Source organism: Cebus imitator, unplaced genomic scaffold (assembly GCF_001604975.1).
Source record: "Cebus imitator isolate Cc_AM_T3 unplaced genomic scaffold, Cebus_imitator-1.0 Scaffold890, whole genome shotgun sequence".
NCBI lineage: Eukaryota > Metazoa > Chordata > Mammalia > Primates > Cebidae > Cebus > Cebus imitator.
The window spans coordinates 98497-121019 of NW_016108205.1; the positions used below are offsets into that span (position 1 = coordinate 98497).

General features: G+C 48.5%; 1 protein-coding gene and 2 pseudogenes across 1 annotated transcript; 2 read left to right on the plus strand and 1 right to left on the minus strand.

The window, feature by feature from the left end:
* LOC108298124 overlaps window positions 1–16666 on the plus strand; it is a 27566-nt pseudogene extending 10900 nt beyond the window's left edge.
* Window positions 679–2555, plus strand: LOC108298127 (annotated as a pseudogene).
* A 689-nt stretch (window positions 16667–17355) lies between the features above and the next one.
* LOC108298128 (cadherin-23-like) lies at window positions 17356–20386 on the minus strand. The gene is given in 5 exon segments (XM_017520854.1): window positions 17356–17682; window positions 19319–19423; window positions 19782–19904; window positions 20057–20198; window positions 20313–20386. Coding segments are annotated over 5 exon segments (771 nt in total).
* Window positions 20387–22523: the final 2137 nt, after the last annotated feature.

Consider the following 22523-nt stretch of genomic DNA (forward strand, 5'->3'; position numbering starts at 1 on the left):
AGAGACGGGGTTTCACCATGTTGACCAGGATGGTCTCGATCTCTTGACCTCGTGATCCACCCGCCTTGGCCTCCCAAAGTGCTGGGATTACAGGCATGAGCCACCGCGCCCGGCCCCCTGCTGTTTTTAATGAAGAAGCTCCAGCAGGTCCTGGACGCGGGTTGCCATATCTACATCTCTGTCACAAAGCAGCTCTACTCCAGAGGCCTGGACCTCATTGACGTACTGCAAAAGATCTTGTCCTTTGCGGATGATGTCAAAAGTCAAGTTGTTCATGGTCAAGGTTTTGTCTGCATGGTGCTGGAAGCGCTGCTCTGCAATCGTGAGATCTTCTGTGTCGAAGTCATTCATTTGCTGAGAAAGTTCATCATTCCAAGACTCCAGGTCTGAGATAATGTCGATGGCGTCCCTCTCGAAGATGCGCAGCTACAGGAAGAGCTCCAGCTTGATCTTACGCTCCTGGAAGAGCTCTTCCATCTGCGACTGCGCCTCGTCCAGCTGCTGCAGCACCGTCTCGATGTGGTTGATGGAGCTGTTGGGGGAGGTCTTGTTACTGGAGATGGCAGGTTTTTTTTTTCTTTAAAAAAAAAACAAAACATTTCTTTAAAAGTTTTTTGTTGTTGTTGATCTTGTTGCTATCTGGTTAGCAACGACAATTGGTTTCAGAGTTCACACGCCCCCAGTTTTGCCCAGATGCTGAAAAAGAACCTGCCAGTTCAACCAGCGACATAGACGGTAACTACACCCACAGGATGTTTCTCAGAAAGTTACAGCCTGTCCAAGATGGCATCCAAGATTACACAAGTGACAGGTAATTTTCCAGAACCGTTGCTTTCCAAGAGTCTTTCATCTATTTCAAATCCTGTCCTTCCTCCAAAAAAAAATACCTAAGGAATTTATAATAAAATACAAATGTAGAGAGATAAATCCTGTGTCAACCTTGCACCAGTTTGCACAAATGCAGCGAGTTCAGCTTGACCTTAAGGAAACTGTAACAACAGGTAATGTTATGGGACCATATTTTGCCTTTTGTGCTGTGGTAGATGGTATTCAGTACAAGACTGGACTGGGACAAAATACAAAGGAGTCTAGATCCAATGAAGCAAAATTAGCTCTTGATGAGCTTCTACAATTGGATGAACCTGAACCATAAGTTTTAGAAACATCAGGTTCTCCTCCTTTCCCTGCAGAACCTACTGTTTTACCTGAACAGGCATATGTTTCAAAAGTACATTATGAAGGGAGATATATTCAGTATGCAAAGATTTCACAGATCGTTAAGGAAACATTTAATCAACTAATTTCTCATCATTCAGAATGGCTGAAATACAGCAATTCATTGGCTGCTTTTATAATTGAAAGAGCTGGACAGCATGAGGGTGTAGGTATAGGCATAGGTAAATACAATTACAGCCAGGGCATTAAGCCAAATGGAAGAGTATTGCATGATACTCATGCTGTAGTTACAGCAAGAAGGTCTCTTCTTAGGTACTTTTACATACAACTTCTACAGCAGAAATCCCGCTATGATGGAAAAAATCAATATTCAGTACAGAACCAACTTCTAATCTACTCACTCTTAAACAGAATATCAACATTTGTCTTTACATGAACCAGTTGCCTAAAGAATCAGCCCGGATTAAGTCACAGTTACATCTTAATCTACATTCTACATCTGCATTTGAAGCCAATGAAGAACTGTCTCCACGTAGCTGTTGAAGGCAAAATTTATCTGACTGTTTACTCTCCTAAAGACGGTGTTAATAGAATAAGCAGTATGTCCTCAAGTGACAAATTGACAAGATGGGAAGTGTTTGGTGTACAGAGAGCATTGCTGAGTCATTTTATACAGCCAGTTTACATCAGCAGTATACTTGCTGGTGATGGGAATTGCAATGATACCAGAGGCTTAGAAATTGCTATAAAACAATGTGTTGATGATGCACTCACTTCAAAACTTCCTGTTTTACTTAGTCAACAGACCTTATATTAGTTTAGTACCCTCTGCATATCCACTTCAAATGAACTTGGAATATAAATTTCTGAGTCTGAATTGGGCACAAGGATATGTTTCTTTGGAGATTGTGGATGGCCTGAGTGGGAAGATCACTGAAAGTTCCCCATTTAAAAGTGGTATGTCAATGGCAAGTCGGCTTTGCAAAGCTGCAATGTTAAGTCAATTTAACCTCCTTGCCAAAGAAGCTTAAAAAAATTACCTGAAGCTGGTACATATCATGCAGCTAAGTGTATGTCTTCCTCCTATCAAGAAGCTAAATCTAAGCTGAAATCCTACTTACAACAACATGGCTATGGATCCTGGATTGTGAAATCTCCCTGCATAGAGCAATTTAATATGTGAATTAGACAATCCATTGTCACATTGTCTTATATTGTTTGGTGTGTTTTGACTAGTAAAAATGTTTTTAAAATATTGGCAGTTTTCAACTTTCAGAATCAGAGTCTTAACAGCAGTGTGCAGTGATTGCTGAAAATTTCTAAATATCCCTGCCAAATTACATTGAAACATTAGGGCTTTTTACTTTTTCATTTTCTTAGAAAAGGACCTACTTGTTTGAATATGTAGCCATTTTGTATTTATTTGTACAGGTATTATAAAGCCATTTTCCTTTTTGTAGTTTAATAGAGATTTCCTGTTAAGTTTTTGCTTTAAAGCTGTCCATATGGCTACCATATTCAACATTGTGTCCTGGCATCTCACTCAAATTTTTAAAAACTAAATATTGGATGTCAAGAATAAAAATAATCACTTGTACTCATTGATTAATTCAGCAGACATTTGACTGCCTAATATTTGCCAGTCAACATCCTAGGTGTTAGTAAAAAAAAAATCAATTTGTTATGTTAAAGGAATTCATGAATGCAAACTGCACATATAAATGTAGAAAAATATTAACCATGCTAAGGAATAGTTTGATAAAGTAGTTATTCTATAAATAGAGGGTTATCATATGTGCATTAAATAACATTGCCCATTTTCAACTGTCCTACAAGATCTATCTGCACCAAATGTGATTTAATTCTTTATAATTTAGATTAACAGGGATTTCTAAGTCAGTAAAGGCCATTTCACTTTTTATCTGTATGTGTTTACACAGTGATTAGGAGAAAAGGGAAAGTGTAGTTACTTTTGAGTTAGGATAAGTATCTTTAGTGAAATTGTTTGTCGCATACTTTAGCTTCTACCTCTTATTCCTTGGCTTACAATCACAGACATATTAAACATTATTGGTTCTCAGAGTTTGTCCTTAACTTAGATCTTTACTAAACTTATAAATCTCGCACCTACATCCCCCCATGAACTATAATAATCACAGATGAGGTTTATATAAATTGTTTTGGTTTTTTGTCTGTTCTAAAAGCATGGTAGAATTTAGTTGATGAACAGTGAAGTCATGCTAGAAAGACATCTTTCAGTAATCTAAACTCTACTGATATTAGGTTGAATCATGTGAAGTTGCCTTTTTAATGGATTAAAAAGGATCAAAATATGGGCAGTTTCATGTGGATTAAAATAAACGCATATTAATAAATTTCATTTCAATTTTTTAAAAATTCATTTTTTTTGAATTTGATTCAATTACCTCCCACTGGGTCTCTCCTACGACAAGTGGGGATTATGGGAGCTACAATTCAAGATGAGATTTGGGTGGGGACATAGCCAAACTGTATCATTGCCCAACAGGATAATTAAGAAAGCTTAGGGACTGCTGTGTGGCGAGGCACTTGGATTGGGTAATTTTGACATTTTTGGGTATATAAGCAGTTTGAATTTAGACAGCAGGTTTGTGTTTCTTTTAAGGGATTTAAAGAGAGGGACTAATTCAGAGGCACCAGGTGGACTGTCTTATTTCCTCCTGGGGAGAGGATTTTCAGTGGGGCTTCTTTCCTTCCCACCAGAGCCATGCTGGGGAGGTGTGCTCTGCTCTCAGCCTCTGCGAGTCTCTCCAGAAGCACCTGGCAGAGCTGAATCACCAGAAGCAGCTGGAGTCCAATATGATCCCAGAGCTGGACATGAGTGAGCTGGTGGCCCCCTTCATGGCCAACATCCCTCTCCTCCTCTGCCCTCAGGACGGGCCCTGCAGCAAGCCCCAGCCAAAGGCAAGACAACAGGCTGCCTGCTGAGGGCCCCATTTTTGGTTGCACTGGAGATGAGAGACAAAAAGGGACAGAGGGTGCACCTGTGGTTCTTAAACTGGGGCTTATCCCTGCACTTGACTCTGCAGTTACATTAGCCAGCCTTTAAATGCTTGTCCCATGAAGTTTCTAAAGAATGGGATATTTAAAATATGCAAAGATGAACACCCTTTTTAAAAATTGTACTTCTTTTATTTTTGAGACAGGGTCTCGTTCTGTCACCCAAGCTGGAGTGCAGTGGTGTGACCATGGTTCACTGCGGCCTCCACCTCTGAGGCTTACGTGATCCTCCCACCTTAACATCCTAAGGAGCTGGGAGTACAGACGCACACCACCACACCTGGCTAATTTTTGTATTTTTTTGTTTTGCCATGTTGTCCAGCCTGGTCTCAAACTCCTGGGTTCAAGTGATCTGCCTGCCTCAGGCTCCCAAAGTGTTGGAATTACAGGTGTGAGCCACTGTGCATGGCCAACATTTTTATACTAAACCCCCTTTTTATACCATACTGTTACTATAATGAACACTCAATTGATTTTAAGTAATCAGTAATTGGAGAGCCTGTAAAGCACCTTAGGAACTGGTCAGTAAGTGCCCTCTAATGCTGCAGCCCTGTGTATATAAGGACGTTTTCCTAGAAATTTGAGTCCTCTTAAGTTGTTGACCTAACTGCCTCTCCTGTAGTTTGATGGGGACGTTTGCCAGGACTGAATTCAGATGGTGACTGACAGCCAGACTGCTGTACAGACCAACTCCACCTTTGTCCAGGCCGTGGTGGAGCATGTAAAGGAGCAGTGTGACCACCTGGGCCCTGGCATGGCCAACACAGTGAGCCTTGTGTCCTTGTGCATTGAGGATGCCCTGGGCCTGGGGGTTGGGTTCTGGGGGTTGGGTTCTGGAGGCTGGAGTAGGGCGTTCAGACAGCACACTTTTCTTTTTTTCCAGAAAGCAGCTTGAATAGATAGTGAAGACTTGAATCTATTTTGGTCAATGGAATCTGGATATGTTACAAAACTGGGGACAAAAAGTAGGAGACCATTTCTGGGAAGATTTTCTTTCCTATGAGGCACCCTGTGTATTAGGAACACTGTAGAAACACTTTTTACTCCCCCCCCCTTTTTTTTTTTTGCTTGGGACAGAGTCTTGCTCTGTCACCCAGGCTGGGGTACAGTGGCATGATCTCAGCTCACTGCAACCTCTGCCTCCCGGGTTCAAGTGATTCTCCTGCCTCAGTCTCCTGAGTAGCTAGGATTACAGGTGCAGGCCACTATGCTCAGCTAATGTTTTTATTTTTAGTAGAGATGGGGTTTCACTGTGTTGCCTAGGCTGGTCTCCAACTCCTGACCTCAAGTGATTTGCCCACCTTGGCTTCCCAAAGTGCTGGGATTACAGGTGTGAGCCACTGTGCCTGGCCTTATGTGACACTCAGAATTCCAGCTGAGCTCCTGCAGCAAGCATGGCTGCTGACCATGGTTCCCCTGGTAGCCTCCCTTAGTCCTCCAGGCTCACAAACTCATTTTTTTGGCCCCTTAGGTAGATGGTTTCATTCTGGGTCCCTATTCCAACATTATTAATCACACTCTGGTGGATGTGTAAAACCAAAATGCTATTCTTAGTAACTGACAACCTAAGAAACCTGCTAGACTGGCAGGTGGGAAGCTGGTTGTAATCACTCTGTCCTTTGGGATCTAGAAAGGCTTTTTGAGTGGGAATGGCTGGCTCTAGGAGATGAGGCTTTCTCTCTCCTCTTTTTTTCTTGAGACAGTGTTTAGCCCTGTCACCCAGGCTGGAGTGCAGAGGCACAGTCATAGCTCACTGCAGCCTTTACGTCCTGGGTTCAAGCAGTCTCCTCCACAGCCTCGCAAGTAGCTGGGATTACAGAAGTGAGCCATCATGCCCAGCTGAGGGTTTCTCTCTGACTTATTCTCCATTAGGAATGTCAGTCAGGTTAACATTCATTGATTTTAAAAGCCTAGGAATCCTGTAGCCTCATTTTAAGTGTCTTTGCATAACAACATTTAAATAGGTTTCCCAGTTGAACCCTCTCTGAGAGGTTGTATCAGATAGTCTGAAAATAGGCAGTGAAAAATCATTATAACTTGACTCTACTGGATTTAAGCTTTACAGTACCATCTGAGATGGTGCAAATGATTTTGAAAGACAATCTCCAGTTCCTAAGCGGTGTATCTCCTAGCTGCCTTCTCTCTAAATTGCCACTGAATAGTTGCTGTATGATCCTGGGGCAAGTGGGGTTAGAGATCAAGGAGACAGGAGGATGGAATCTTTAAGGTCCCTTAAGATACATTTTCAAAACATATTTTGCACACATTTTCTATAAATTATCCATTATAATAATAACCAAATTGTCATTTTCATCTTATTAAAACTGGCCCTGAACAGACATTTATCAAATTCTACTTTAGAAACTTGCTTGATAGTCACCAGTTGCCACTGTTGGAAATGCTGGGGGGTTTTTTGGCTGGTTGTTTTTTGGTGCATTGTTGCAGTGCTTTGTTTAGCAATCTGTTTCTCTCTCCTCAGTGCAAGAACTGCATCAGCCAGTATTCCGAAATTGCCATTTAGATGATGATGCACATGGTAGGTGGCATGGAGGCCCCTTGTTAGCATTTTTCTTTGTTTCTCAAATTTTGTCATTTCCAGGAATTTTGAATATTACATGGTTTAGTTTTCCTTTTTAAACCTTAGAGTACTGAATTGGGCCAAATGGAATCCTCTGGCTAGGGGACTCTCCACTTGCGATCTCAGTACCTCCCCCATCACGGGAGAGGCTGAAGTGTCTTGATCCCTGGCACTACCTTGGTGGCTTACTGACATTTTGTTAGTCTCAGGCCGGCCAGCAGGTTTCTAGGTCTGGCTGTAACCCTGGGATCTGTAGAAGTCAAGTGCTCTGTAACTGAGCCCGGCCTGAGAATGGCTCTGTTGCTGCCTGAATGGGGGGAATACTGCCTCCCAGAGTTTGTCCTGTGCACTGCAGCAGTGTCAGCTGAAGCTGCTGCTTGAGTTGGTAATTCCTGCACTGGCTTTGAAGGCATTCAGGTGGTAGGGGTGTTTCTTTATTAGAATCAAGAACACCCATCTGGGAAGGCACTGCCTCCTTAGATCTGATTGGCGGGGCTGAGGGGGTGGCTGCAACTTTTTCCTCTCTGTCATGCTTTCTGAGCATTTGAGATTGACATACCAGTGTTTGAGTTCGTTCTCTGATCCAGGGGTCAGCAAACTACCCCGTCATCTGTTTTGTGCAGAAAGGGTACAAAACAGAAAGGGTCATTTTTCAAAAGACAATGACGCCTGTTTTGTGCTACGGCAGCACAGTTGAGTAGTTGCAGCCAGATCTTACAGCCAAGGAGGCTGAAAGATTGACTCTCTGACCTGCTGTAACCACTCAAGTAAGGCACCCAGGAAGAGCAGTTTATTTGGGATTAAAACTCATAGCCTACCATGTTCTAAAAGCAATTAAAGGCAGCTTACAAAGACATGCACCTGAAGGAGGTAAAGATAAGCATTGACGGGACTTCGTCTCCTGAAGTACTTCCTTATAGCTAACTTAAAATATTTTTCTCATTATAAAAGTTATACTGTGTAGAAATGTTTTGAAAAATATGGACAATACTTCCCACATCGAAAATCATTTGGAGTTTTAAAATACATCAACGGGGTCATATATACTACCTTGTACTGTGTAGTTTGCATTTTTGCCTAAACATATGTTGGCCATTGAGTATTCTTGTACAAATGATTAAGCGCTTGCATAATCATCACCTGTGAACATAGAACAGTATTTACTTAACCAGTCCCCTGTGGCCAGATGTCTAGGTTGTTTTCAGGTTTGCCTTTGGGAAGATGAATATCCTTATAGCCAAATGCATACATGTATGCACATCCCTGCCTTTCCACTTAGTATAAAGTATGAAAGCTGGAACTACTGAATGGAAGCATGAGGCTTTGGATATAGTGTTAAACTGGCCTTCCAGGGTGGCATTTGGCCACCTGTGGTAGATTGTCCGGGATCCCTGACCCCTCAGGGTGATTATAACACACCCTCCTTACTTGGGCAGCCCTGTATCACTAACCTGTGGGAAGGCCTCACGGGCCTGGGGCCAGTGTGGGCTCCTGAGGATGGAGACCCTTCATCAGGTGGCGTTTTTCTAGGGCCCCTGCTGCACAGTGTTTAGAGTGTGATTTAGTGTGTGAGACCTGGAGATAGTGCACACACAAGCAGGACAGCCCCCAAACATTCTATCCCTGCAGGGCCTGGAAAGCTTTCAGGGGCCCCTTGTCCATGAGACAGCAGGAATAAGGTAGGTTGCTAAGATCTGACTGCAACAGCATTTTCCCTGAACTTCTTGGGATATCCTTACACCTGGTTAACTGCTTGATTGTTGTTTTAATTTTTCTTAACTATTGTGTCCTTTCCTTTCTCTTATTTTCACCTCCAATTTCCTGTCTTTTTGTTCAACAGCAGGATCAGGTATGTATCCACTACTATAATCTGCTTATAGTAGTGGTCTGCTGCTTCCTCTAGTTACTTTTCTTCTTTTTTTTTTCTTTTGGTATGGTATGATTAACTCTGACAGATACAAGGAATGGTTATGAGAGGCAGGGTCCCTCTCTGTTAATAATTTTCAGCTGAAGAGGGCTTCTGCATCTCTCCTCAGTAATTCAGCCCATGAGCCCTTGAGGTGTTGGGGGGGGGTCTCATCTCCTCTTGAGGAGGGCCAGAAAAATGAAGCCAACAGAGTATTTTGTTCTAGTCACAATCCACATAAAGCATATGTACATGCAGGCCACCAGTGTGACGATGGGGAGCCATGAGTAGCCCAGCTTCCTTCAGCATAGGCCAACTAGGAAGCCCAGTGTAGGTCTGGCTTCCCCAGGGCACCTTGTGTCTGTCACAACACAATTAGGCATTGCATGTCTTTAGTGCTGTTTTTCATAACCACAGAAATGCTTCTGCTGCATGAGCAAACATTTGTAAGCAGCCAGCAGGCTGACTGTTGGATCCAGAGAACTGGAAACAATCTCTTGATTGTGGCTCCTGCCCCTCTGGGTGACAGGGTCTTTTGGGATCTAGAGGCACATCAAATGGCATGCTGGAGGGACCAAGTGCCCTGTCCATACTTGCTCTGAGCCAGGGTCCTTTGGGACCATCCTAAACACTGCTACCTTCTGAGCATCAGCATCCATCCTAGGATTAGCATAAGAGCTTTTCTTGAAGGTATTTTGAAGTCTAATGGGAGAGCACTTTGGTTGAAATACCCAAATTTTCACCTAGGCCTCTTCAAGGAGTTAGAAGAAAGTCGATAGAGGCAGAAGCAGCCCTATACCTACTAAATCTTGGCCTCTCTTTTTCTAAAAAGCTTGCTGTATCTTTAGCGGCGTTCTGATTTTTTTTTTTTCATTCTTAAGTTGTGCCAGAGATCGGGTACTTGGGATGTACTTTTCAGACTCCCCCAGTCTTATTTAATTCTCGAGCCTTCTTGATATTAAAACAAGCTGAGCCATAGTCATAATCTAGCTCCCGTTTTTAGCACTTTTGTTTCTGCTGCTTTAGGGTTTGGTGCTGGGAGGCAAATGCAATCAGGCTCAGAGCTGGTTGCTGGTCATTGATTTCCATGGTATACGGAGTGTATAGGCTTGTCTCACTCTTGGCCATCACAGTGTCATGGTCAGGATGTCTGGACTAGCTAGTGCTCTGTGTTTGGTGTCTACATGGTGAAAGGGGATCAATCCAGAGACATTGTGGCTTGAAATGATTCATCCATTTGGGGGATTGGGTTTTCATGTGCACTGTGTACAGTTGTGAACACATAATGTGGTTTTAAAAAGCCAGAATTTCCCCTTAATGCCTCATTTTAAATGGTCCTGCCACTGAAAGTTCCAGTGTGGTTTGATTTCTAACACATTTGGCTTTCTGCTAGTTTACAGACATGATAGTTTCCCCTCTAGAAAAAACATAGCTTAGTTCCTACCTAGAGTGGCCTGAAAAACACATTCTAGAGCAGACCAAGTGTCCTCAGAGGTGTTGAAGGTGCTGGGGAGTCTCCATTCCTTGTGGTGGCTCTGGATAGAGACTCTGTTTGATGTCCCTTAAGCATTTTGTGTGGCCTCCTCCCCCAGATGTAACTGGCACATATGTGCTGCTTCAGACATGAGCCCTTTAACATAGAATCTGGAATCTGTTCACTTGTGGGAAGGGGAGAGGGAGGCAGCCTTGACACTGGGCCCAGGGTGCTGTCCAGCTCGCTGTCCTCTGGCTGGATGGGACTGGGGGCAGCGGGCGCAGGCACCACTGACTGGTTGTTCTGTGCTCTCTTCAGCAACCCAAGGAGATCTGCGGGCTCATTGGGTTCTGCAATGAGGTGAAGGAGATGCCCATGAAGACTCTGGTCCCTACCAAAGTGGCCTCCAAGGACGTCATCCCTGCCCTGGAACTGGTGGAGCCCATTAAGGTACCCGGTGTCACTGTGTGTGCTGGCCAGGGCTGTGCAATGCCACACCACCCCCTGCTGTGTCATATCACATCATACGAGCCACATGTTTCTTCTGGTTCCCTGCCTGGCTCCCAAGGGTCTTTGAGTTTATCATCACTGGTTCATGCTGTCCCCCATATTCATGCAACCCCCAACCCTGAGTTCTCTTGGAAACATTTTATTTCTGTGGTTGTCAACCCTAATGTTTGTGGGATCAAGTCTGCATATTTTCAGTATGCCATTCACAGGTGACTTTGAGGCTCCAGCCTCACCTTCTCACATGCGCTGTCTGGGTCCCTCCCAATCCTGTGGCCCTGACAGACTGGATGTCCCAAGCACAACCCTCAGCATATACGGAAGCCTCACTGGGCCTATGTGGTGTCTCTTTTGTTTACAGCATCTCATTTGGTGAAGATCAGACTACTTTATCCCATAATAAATATGTATTAGGCATTTATTATGGATTGGGCAGCGTGTTGGCGGCTGTGGCGGAAAGATGATGTCATTGTGCCCATGGGGCTTACACTGTAGTTCTTCAAGACCTGGGCTGTGTGATGCCTTAATACATGGCGCATGCACACACTTCTTGTTCTAGAACATCCCACGGCACTTGACTACCAGCTGCTCATCGCTCTCTGCTGTCTCCTCTCTGCATGTGCAGAGTGTGTGGCCCAGGGGACAGGCCGAAGTGTCAGCTGGAATCCAGGAAAAACTGCTTCCTGCCTTCTCTTACACAGGGTGCTCCTCAGCCCAGCCCCGCCTGGTGACGAAAGTGACAGCCAGAGAAAGTGAAGAGGTACAGCCACATATGACTACTTAAGTTTCAGTGAAATACCGTGGAGCAAAATTAAAAATCCAGCCCCTTGGCTACACCAGCCACATTGCAAATCCTCAGTGCACAGGGAGCTACAGCCTCTAGTGGACAGCAGGGGTCGAGAACATACCCATTGTCACAGAACAGTCTCTGTAACAGTATTACCTTATTAAAGGTGGGTTCTAGAAAAGCATTCTCAGGTGCTCAAGACTCAGGAGACAAAAGCAGACCTGAAAGTGTTCAGTGCTCTGTTTTCTAGAGAGTGCGCCCTAGCTGAACACATCATCAGGACAGCTCCTTGGGGTGGGGAAGGGACTTTCTATCTCCTGAACTATGAGTTCCTGAGTTTTGTTTTGGTGGGGTTAGGGGGAAGTACTGGTGGTAGAGGATTGGGGCAAGGGGGTGGTGAGTTTCCCACAGTATAAAAATAGGGGATTAACTTGGATATCGAGAGGAAGCCACACATCATTTGCAATTCAGTAGGCAGTGGCCCTTGATGTGGCTAACCCACCCTGGTCTCTGCATCCTTTTCCTTTAGGGGAGCCAGACCAAGGGCTGCAAGTACTCTCCTCTACTCTTTCCACAGAAGCACGGGGTCCCAGCAAAGGCTGATGTTTACTGTGAGGTGTGTGAATTCCTGGTGAAGATGACCAAGCTGATTGATAACAAGAAGACTGAGGTGTGCTGTCCTCCTGGCAGGGGGAGGCCCTCTTCTGCCCCCAAACCAGAATGTTCCAGTGGAAAAATCCTGCAGGAGAGAGGGCTTGGCCCAGCCTTGGCATGTATGCAGCCACATCCCATCTCATGGAAGGCAGTCCTCACCAGTGGGACCTATAGGCTGGCGGGGGCAAGGTGGGGGGAGGGTGTGCACTGTTGCACTGCTTTTTGTCTCCATAGTTTCCTGGGGATGGAAACAGCACCCATCATTGACTCATTTCCTGGCCATGTTAACATTTTCAGACTCTCCTCCACCCTTGCCCAGCCTCCCATCTTCTCACAGGATCCTCTCATGTGCTTCAGAAAGAAATACTCAATGCTTTTGACAAAATGTGTGTGAAGCTGCCAAAGTCCTTGTCAGAAGAGTGCCAGGAGGTGGTGGACATGTATGGTAGCTCCATTCTGTCCATCCTGTTGCAGGAGGTCAGCCCCGAGGTGGCATGCAACATGCTGCACCTCTGCTCCAGCACGTGGCTGCCTGCGCTGACCGGCGAGGGCTGGGCGTGGTGCGGGAGAGGATGGTGCCCCTCTTGGGTCAGGGAGGGCCCTGACAGCACTGAGCCCACCACCCTCTCGTGTAGTTCACTTGACTCAGCCGAAGGACGGTGGCTTCTGCGAGGTGTGCAAGAAACTGGTGGGTTATTTGGATCGCAACCTGGAGAAAAACAGCACCAAGGAAGAGATCCTGCCTGCTCTTGAGAAAGGCTGCAGCTTCTTTCCCGACCCTTACCAGAAGCAGGTATACCCGGGCTGGGCTATGGTAGGCCAGCATGTCAGAACCTGATGCCATGGCTGGGGTACATTTTCATAGAAAACCAGCTGTCTCTGCCTCCAGCCATGGAGTCCAATGAAGTTTTACTTGGAGGTGATTCATTGGCTTAAGATGAGCCACTGGGGGAAGCAACCTGAAGTAGAGAGGCCAAATGTAGGTAGCGAGTCTGGGAAGGGAGGCCCCAGGACCCATGGGGCTGGAAATGCCAGGAGCTCTCAGGGAAGAGTATATCCAGGACCTACCTGGCCTTTTGCGCCCCACTGTGCTCAGACACCTCCAGAGCTGACCTGTGTCCCTGCTTTCCTTTACAGCATGATCAGTTTGTGGCAGAGCCCATGCTGATTGAGATCCTGGTGGAGGTGATGGACCCTTCCTTCTTGTGCATGGTGAGGCTTACTGGGTGGTGTGGGTCCTCTTGGGCAGCTGTAACCTGGGGGGCTACAGATACCTGGAAGAGTTGCTCTGAGACTTGGCCGTGGGGTGGAGTCTCTGTGTTCTGCTGTGGGAGAACAGGGAAGGCAGGGAGCAAGCCCCCAAGCCCCATCGCTTTCCTCAGCAACCCTGATGTTCTGAAAGAGTGTGGTAGATACAGCTCAGATACCAGCTCCTTCTGGAACCTGTGATCTTAGTTTTGAAAGAGATATGTTGGGCAGCTTTCATTCTCCCCCTTTCTTTTTTTCCTTTTCTCACCATATAGAAAATTGGTGCCCGCCCCTCAGCCCATAAGCTCTTGTTGGGAACTGAGAAGTGTGTATGGGACCCAAGCTACTGGTGCCGGAACACAAAGACAGCAGCCCAGTGCAATGAGTGTAGCTCAGCAGGCCGCGCCACCAGCCTGTCTCACCCTGGGGCAGCCTGTGTGAGAATCCTGCTTTAGTGGCAACTCAGTGGTCAGCTCTCCACTCTGCTTTTATGTTGTTGGAAAACTGAGGCTCAGAGAGGTGGCTAGGCTTACTCATAGTCCCCCAGAAAAGGCCGGGTGAACTATACTCTTGGAATGAAGGGTGGGGTAGATATTTTTTCAGTATTTTTTGCTTCTGCTTTGTTGTTTTTGTTTTCATTTCCCTTGTGACAGTGTCAGACTTGTACAGTGTCACTCCAAGGACTGCACAAGTTCTGTTGGATTCACTGCCCAGACCCTGTTCCCCAGGAACATGTTTGTCCTGGCTGGAGCCAGGCCTGAGTTTCACTCAAGGCCCTGAGAGCTGGCCCCTGCCCAGCTGCCCCAGGGCACTGTGGCCCTGGACTGGCCTGGCAGCCCCCAGCTGGGTGGCCTGTGCTGCTTCCCTGGGTGGGGATGTTTGGTCCAGTCCCTGTTGCTTAATATTGCTTTGCACAACTTTTCCTTCCTCACTGGGCTTCCTTGTGACCATGTCAGTGGCAGTTGTGTTATCTCAGACCACTGCAGGGGGCCACCATTCTGGCCACATCCAGCTCTTTCCTTCAGCTAGGCACCAACCCATCTCCACTGCCAGCCCCATCCCACAACTGGTTCTGCTGCTGTCCTGGGAAAATGTGGGCCCTGCTTCTCAAGGCCTGAGCTGGTGTGTAGCCCAACTCAGGCAAGGAGGTTCTGCCTGGGGATCAGTGTGCAGTCTGCTAGCAGGATGCTGAGTGCCAGGTGTTAAGTAGATGAAGGGTCCTGAGCCCTGCCTGCATGAGTGCTCATCTGCAAGACTACTGCAGGCATCTGCTGCCCTGGACTAGTGTCTTAGAAGTCCCCAAAACTCTGGGCCATGCGTGGTGGCTCACACCTGTAATTCCGGCACTTTGGGAGGCTGAGGTGGGCAGATCACAAGGTCAGGAGTTCGAGACCAGCCTGACCAATGTGGTGAAACCCCGTCTCTACTAAAAATACAAAAATTAGCCAGGTGTAGTGGTATGCACCTATAATCCCAGCTACTCAGGAGGCTGAGGCAGGATAATCGCTTGAACCCGGGAGGCAGAGATTGCAGTGAGCTGGGATCACACCACTGCACTCCAACCTGGGTGACAGAGAGAGACTCCATTTCAAAAAAAAAGAAAGAAGTTCCCAAAACTCTGGTGGCCACATGTTCCTTGCATTTAAGTGAGATCCTGTCCTGGGTCTTGAGCATGTGGTGCCATCTGGCTGACCTAGGACAAGAGAACAGGTCCCGTTTTTGGGTGATATCTGATACACTGATGGGCCAGGAATGGAGTTTGTCCTCTAAGGACTAAACCCAGCTTCCTCTCTTCCTTTGCAGGCTGTTGAGCATTGCAAATGCCACGTGTGGAACTAGGAGGAGGAATAGTTTATCTTGCAGAAATTGCAGCACTCATTTTTTTCTACTTGTGTGTCTGGGGGAATGAATGCATAGATCTGTTTCCCTTGCTATAAAAATAGGGCTCCCCACCTGCCCCATGTCTGTGTCCTTTATTGTGGCGTTGCTGTCTGCAAGGAAGGCCCTCACCCCTGGCAGACAGAGCTGCTTCAGTGCCCCCTTTCTCTCTGCTAGACAGATGGTGATGCACTGGAGGCCTTTGAGCTTGCCCTTGCATGGCACCTGCCAGAGCGGGAGAGAGCTTTGCTGGCCTGAGCCACAGCTTCTTGACAGGAGGCCACCGACCCTCTTGGTTGGGGCCTTGTTCTGACTGAGCTCTGACATGTGCTTAGGCACTGATGGGTCTGGGCTTCTGAGGTAGCCTCCTGCCCTGATCAGGGACCCTCTCCCTTTCCTGGACCTCTCAGCTATACAAAGCAGCAAAACAAAGGCAGTTTTATCTGAAAGATTAGAAGCCCAGAATAATTAGGCTTTTTCAATAATGTAATTCCCACTGTAACAGCACAGGGATTCTGGAAGCAGCTGCTGGTGGCTCGGGACATCAGTGGATCCAAGGGTCCTCTGTCCCTGGGTCAACTGTGATTTGGCTTTCCCATGTCTTTCCTGGTGATGCCTTGCTCAGGGTTCTGTGGGTTTGGGTGGGAAGGAGGCCATCTGCCTGAATGTGACCTGCGAGCTCTCAGAAGGCCCCGTGGGCCTGGCTTCTGTGAGTGTGTGGACAGTGGTGGCTGCGCTGTTCCTGCTTGTGTTGCCTGCATGTCCCTGGCTGCTGAGGGGCTGCTTCAGTCTGTACCCCGCCTCCCATCTCATAGATGCTCCTTTTGACCTTTCTTTTCAAATTAATGTGGGTGGCGAGCTCCTAGGCCTCTGGCTTCCTGGTGGAGGGCAGCATGCCAAGGGGGTCTGCCGGGTGTGGGGTGGGTGCTGTCTGCAGGCCACTTAGGCACCCACACTTCTGTCCACTTCTGGTTGCCAGGAGACAGCAAGCAAAGCTGGTAGGACATGCAGTTACTAGTAAACAGATTTCTTGATTTTTGTTTTGCACTAAAGTTTCTATGATTTAATGATAAAATTCTGTTAACCAGATCTGGTCCTAAGTGTTTCTGTCACTCTTCAGCCAGAAGAGTTTGTTCATCTCTGATTAACTCTGAGCCCAAGACACCTTTGGTGCCCAGCACTCCCATGAACCCTCTTGGCCAGAGAACAAAAGCAAAGTGGACAAAATAAAATTCCACTCGTTCCTCCCCAAGACTCAGGGCAAGCAGCAGGTCATGCACACCTGAAGCTTGGCCCTGCCCTTCACCTCCCCCTGTCCCCACTCCCCAGAGGCCAGAGTCAGAGCACATTGCCAGTTCCTTGAGAGCTGCCTTGCTTTTTAAACAGACCATTCCAGAAACTCATGTGAGTACCACTTAAACAAAACCAAGGGGAAACTATTGAGGGAATAACTTAATTTTTAAAAAGGAATACACATGAACACTCTACATTCAAAACCCTAGGGAACGTCAGTCACTTCTCTTTATGAGCTGGGCACATTTGGGAACCAGTGAAATGGAAAGAATGCTTATTCATTGACATTGACCTTCTTATCCTCGTGGGGATGCTGCCTCCACCTGGACATCCAGCAGGGATATGGTGGAAATGCAGGGGACTTGGACTAAAGTCAGGGGTGTCCAGCCAGCAGGGGATGCCCACGCTGGGCCTCCCTTGCACCTGCTCAGCTGGAGGGGATGATGCTTGCTGGGTGGAGCCAGGAGGGAGGAGGGCCTGCTTGGCCTCTTTCAGCTCAGCCTGAGCCCAGCTGGTCCCCAGACTCCTGGGCCCCCATGACCCTCCTTACCTTGTCCCTAGATACTTAGCATTTTTGTTTGTTTTTTTTTATAAAAATAACAGATTGTATGAAGGTAGAGGTCAGACACTGAGTGAGTGTCTGACAAAAGTGGGATCTGAACAGCTGATGTGGGCCACCAGGGCCAAGCCAAGGTTGTCCCCCATGGCTGGCCTTGAGAGGGACCCCCTGACCGGCTCTGTCCCTGCCCTTGCTCCCACCCAGGGAGGGGGCAGTGGGAGGGCACCGCTCACACTCACAATGCTTCCCTGTCTAGTCACAGCTCCGTGATCTCCAGGGGGCTCTCCATGATCACATCATGAAGTTTGTGCAGGGGTATGGATTTGGCGGACTCTGTGAGGGTGTTGTACCCCAAGGCAGTGGTCTCAGCAGAGGTCAGCATCTCCAGCGAGCGGCCCAGGCCCTTCTGGTCATCCTCGGGCAGGCTGTTGAGATTGGTGGCCAGCAGTGTGCCCGTGCTGCCGTTCACCACGTGGATCCCATAGGGCCCCTCGAGCTCCCCTGGCGGCTTGTGGCAGAAGCGCAGGCACGCCTCCCCTGGGCTGTGGTGCCCTGGCTTCTCCTCCAGCTCAGTCTGGATCAGCTGCAGGAAGAGGCCGGGACCCCCACATGCTCAGGGCTGTGCCGAAGGGATTAGCATGTGGAGAGCCCCAGAGACCCACTGGCTATGTGGCTGAACTCTGGGCTCCTACCGCAGCAGGCTTGTCAGACTGTTTCTCAAACTGCATGCAAAGGGGAACCATGAATGCTTAAGGTGCTGCAAATGGGTTCTCGGGAAGATAGACTTCTTGTGAAAATTGTGTGTGTGTGTGTGTGTGTGTGTGTGTGTGTGTGTGTGTGTGTGTGTTTTGTATATTTTTGAGACAGAGTCTGCCTCTGCCACCTAGGCTGGGGTGCAGTGGCATGACTTCAGTTCACTACAATCTCTGTCTCCTGAGTTTAAACCATTCTACTGCCTCAGCCCCCCAAGTAGCTAGAAATACAGGCACACCCTGTTGGCCAGGCTGGTCTGGAACCTCTGACCTCAAGTGATCTACCTGCCTTGGCCTCTCAAAGTTCTGGGATTACAGGCATGAGCCACAGCACCTGGCCTTTATTTATTTATTTATTTATTTATTTATTTATTTATTTATTTAGAGACACGGTTTCTCTCTGTTGCCCAGACTAAAATACAGCAACATAATCATAGCTCACTGCAGCCTCAAACTCCTGGGCTCAAGCGATCCTCCCACTTCACCTTCCCAAGTAGCTGGGACTATGGGCGTGTGCCATCACACCCAGCTGAGAATCTTTAATTTTATATATTAACTTTGGTGCCCTATAAAAATCCTGTAATACAACTGTGGTATCTGGGTTTGTTGCCAAGTTGGCCTCAAGCAGATCACCTCTAATTGTGTCCAGGCAGGAAGTGTCAACAGGATAAGCTGCAGAAGATAAGTAGGTGGGGTGGAGACTCGAAATTGACACTCTTGTCCTGCATGAGGCTATTCCACTTTAGCTTATTCCTGTTGAGAATGTGGGCAGAGCTGGAAATTCATTTTCAGGTAAAGTCTGACTTTTGTAAGTGTTGACGTAATCACTACAGCAAACATATGTAGGCCTATTTGACCCTGATGGCCTCAGTTTCTCTTTTTCTTTCTTTTTTTTTTTTTTTTTTTTTTTTTTTTTTTTTTTTTTTTTTTGAGACAGAGTCTCATTTTGTCACCCAGTGGAGTGCAGTGGCATGGTCTCAGTTCATTGCAACCTCTACCTCCTGAGTTCCAGTGATTCTCTTGCCTCAGCCTCCCAAGTAGCTGGGATTACAGGTAGGTACAACCACGCCAAGCTAACGTTTTGTATTTTTAGTAGAGATGGGGTTTCACCATGTTGGCCAGGCTGCTCTTGAATTCCTGGCCTCAAGTGATCCACCCAGCCTCCCAAACTGCTGGAATTATAGGCATGAGCCACCGTACCTGGTTTCTTAAAGTGACAGCACCTCCAAAGGTATGTTCTTGAGGTCTTTCTCTAACCTGAGAAATATTGCCTCAAAGCCCACCCCATTTCTGTGAAAGCCTCCAAGAGCCCAGAAAGAAGAGCCTGCTGTCTGACTTCCTGGCCTCCACCCATTGCTGTCTTTGGTCCTGGCTGCAGAGCTGCACAGACACAGAGGAGGATTGCAAGAAAGAGAGCATCCCCAGGCTGGGGCATAGCATACAACTCCCGGCCACCTGACCAGCTACCTCAGAGATGGAGGAGTGACAGGAGGAGGCTTCTTGCACCATCTGCTGTGCAAAGAGCTTTTTGAGCTGCAGGTAATTCTCCAGGATCACTTTCAGCAGTGAGCCCTGGGGGAGAGAAAGGGTTAACCCCCACCAAGGCCCTCCCCTGCCTGCCACACCCCTCCCCTCACCCACTCCCTCTGGGAGTCCTGGGTACATAGACATCTGATCCTGGTGATCCTAGGGGAGAGGATCAGCAGCAGAGCCTGGAGATAGTGGTCAGCCCAGACACACGTGGACTCACTCCTGAGCCCTGCCCTCAAGGCCACTGCAGGCTGCAGCAGCTCCCCATCAGCCCTGGTGTTCTCACCCCAGTGGTGGGTGGGTCTAGCTGAGCCTGGAGGTTTCCACTGCCCTGTGTTCTGTGGAGTGGGGTCCAACCTCAGCCAGGGGACTGGGTGCAGAGCCCACAGGGAAGGCTCACCTTGATGGGCCCCTCCCAAATGATCTGGCCCAGCTTGGCAATGTTGTCATACTCCTAGATGGTGGCCCACAGGTATCAGTTATCATCAGGCTTGACAGCTGCTGGCTCATGCCCAAAAGTTCCCTGGGGAGAGGGGACGTTAGCTGGAGCAGAGGCAGGCCCCACACACATGCACAAGGCAGGGGCCACTCCTGAAAGAACCCAGCTCCTGGGCCAGAGTTCACAAAGACCCAGCGCCTCCACCCCTGCCCCTGTGATGCCTGCCCACCCCTGGCCTGGGGGCTCATGTGAGTGCGCGTGGGGCTGTTCCACAGGTCGGCGATCTTGCTGAGGTTCTCCGGCAGGTCATCCTCATGCTCCACCTGGGTGGGCACCTCCAGTTTCTGACAGAAGGGATCCAGCCACATGGGATTGGCTCTGCAGTTGGGGAGGGAAAGGGGTAGGGAGGGAGGGAAGGCTCGAGTAGACAGGTGCTCTCCCAGCTTCACCCCACACCCTGCCTGCTTCCCTGGCCCAGGTAGTGCCTTTCACTGGCTGGGGTGTGAGGCCCTGGCACCTGTGGTGCGTGTTCCCTCCCTAGCATCCCACTGGAACCAGGACCACATGTCACTCTGGATTACCTTTGGTGCAGAGTCTTCACCCTGTACCCACCGCCCAAAGTCTGCACCCCTGAAACTTGAGGCCTATCAGGGTAGAGAGCCCCTCTCAGCCAAGCGGTTTCTGAGGGTGGAGGGAGGGTGGCCTGCCCACCAGGGGGCACCCACAGCCCGAGTTTCAGCCACCCCAGTGCTGGGAGATGGCAGCTCTCCAACAGCTGGGTCTTGGCAGGGCTCCCTGGAGGGGATGAGGCAGGGCAGGACACCACTCACCAGTCAAAGGAGTATATGTTGGTGTTAGGCATGTCCATGATGTCGATGAAGCCATGATTCCCTGCAGGGAGAACGGGTGGGGCATGGAGAGGAGGGGAATAACCGATGGTGGGGGTGCTGTTGGGGGATGAGGGAGGGTAATGTGTGGGGGTGTGGTCCTGGGCCCAATGCAGGGCCTGAGCCCACCTTGTGAGGCCCGGGTGGGCACTCCATGGTGCCAGCCCGCTGCTTCTTCTCACCTGTCCCCCCACCACAGCCCTTACTCACCAGCTGAGCCAACCACAATGGCCTTGAGCTTCCTCTTGTGTCTGGAGACAAGTAGAGAGGGGCTGGTGAGGGGGGCTGTGCAAAGCTGGCATCTCAGGCCCTGCCAGCCTCATGGCCATCTGGGAGCAGGTGGTAGACCCCATGAGGGCAGGGGTGTGGGACACTCAAAGGGTCCTGTAGTACTAGTTCATGAGGACCAAGAGTATGGCCAAGATGATTATCGCCATCTGCGGGAGCAGGGCCAGGGTGAGCCAGGGTGGCAGGAAGGGTAAGTGGAGCTGTGGGGTGGGGCCTCTGGGTATCTGCAGGGCAGACAGGTCATCCAGCAGCTGGACAGAGATGGTGGGCTGCATGTCCAGGACGTTGTAGATCCGGAAAAGATTCCACAGCTGCTCCTTGTTCTCGTCAATCATCTGGATCACCCTGGGCAAGGGGCAAGGGTCTCAGCTCTCCACTTCAGCCATTCCCCCCACAACAGTATGCTCTGCTCCTGCCTCAAGCCCACAAAATTCATCACCCCCAAGCCTTAAAAGATTGAGGTCCAACTGGCTGGGACAGCTTTGTGTTTTACAAGGTTCCTCGAACCTTCATGTAGTGATCCTGTTCCATCCTCACAGTGGATGAAATACTCCCCCTTTTTTTTTTTTTCTGAGATGAAGTCTTGCTCTGTCGCCCAGGATGGAGTACAGTAGTGCAATCTCAGCCCAATGCAATCTCCACCTCCAAGGTTCAAGCGATTCTGATTCTCCTGCCTTAGCCTTCTGAGTAGCTGGAACTACAGGTATGTGCCACCATGCCCAGCTAATTTTCGTATTTTTAGTAAAGACAGGGTTTCACCATATTGGTCAGGCTGGTCTCAAAATCCTGACCTCAGGTGATCCACCCAGCTCAGCCTCTCAAAGTGCTGAGATAACAGATGTGAGCCACCACCCGTGGCCTGAATATTCCCATTTTACAGATGAAGAGAGGAAGGCTCAGAGGAATGGAGTTGCTCATACCCCCAAACTCTGTCCTCTCTCCTAGCCCTGCACACTTCTGGGAGATGGCCCCACACAGTGGGCCTGATGATGTGGCCTGTGTCTCCTTTGGTGGGTCCCCTCCCCTAATCCAGGTCAGGAAGGCAAGCAGACAGACAGACCGACAGTCCAAGCACAGGTCCCTACTCACCGGTCCACGCTCAGGATGCGGTCGGTATCCCAGTTCACCATGTGGATGAGCAACTCTGTCTGAGCAAAGTTCACCTGGTCCTTCTTGTCCACATGGAACTAGACAGAAAGGGGCACTGTAGGCTGTGGCCACCACAGCAGGGGCCACAGGAATGGGCAGGCCACTTCTAGGAGCCCCTTCTGCCCTTCCCTGCAAATAGACCTCTCACTACTGAATATTTGCTGAGGACCAGGCTCGGTGCCAATCACTTCACCCACACTGGGCCAGGTGCTATTTATTTTTGGCTCCATTTTATGGAGGAGGAAACTGAGGCCCAGCAACCTGGGAGAACTTTGTCAAAGCCACACTGCTAGGAAATGACTAAGTGGGGCATATACTGCCTTTCATGCCCTGGCCTTTGCACAATGTCCTGTCTCTTTTTATGGTCTGGCCTCTCCTT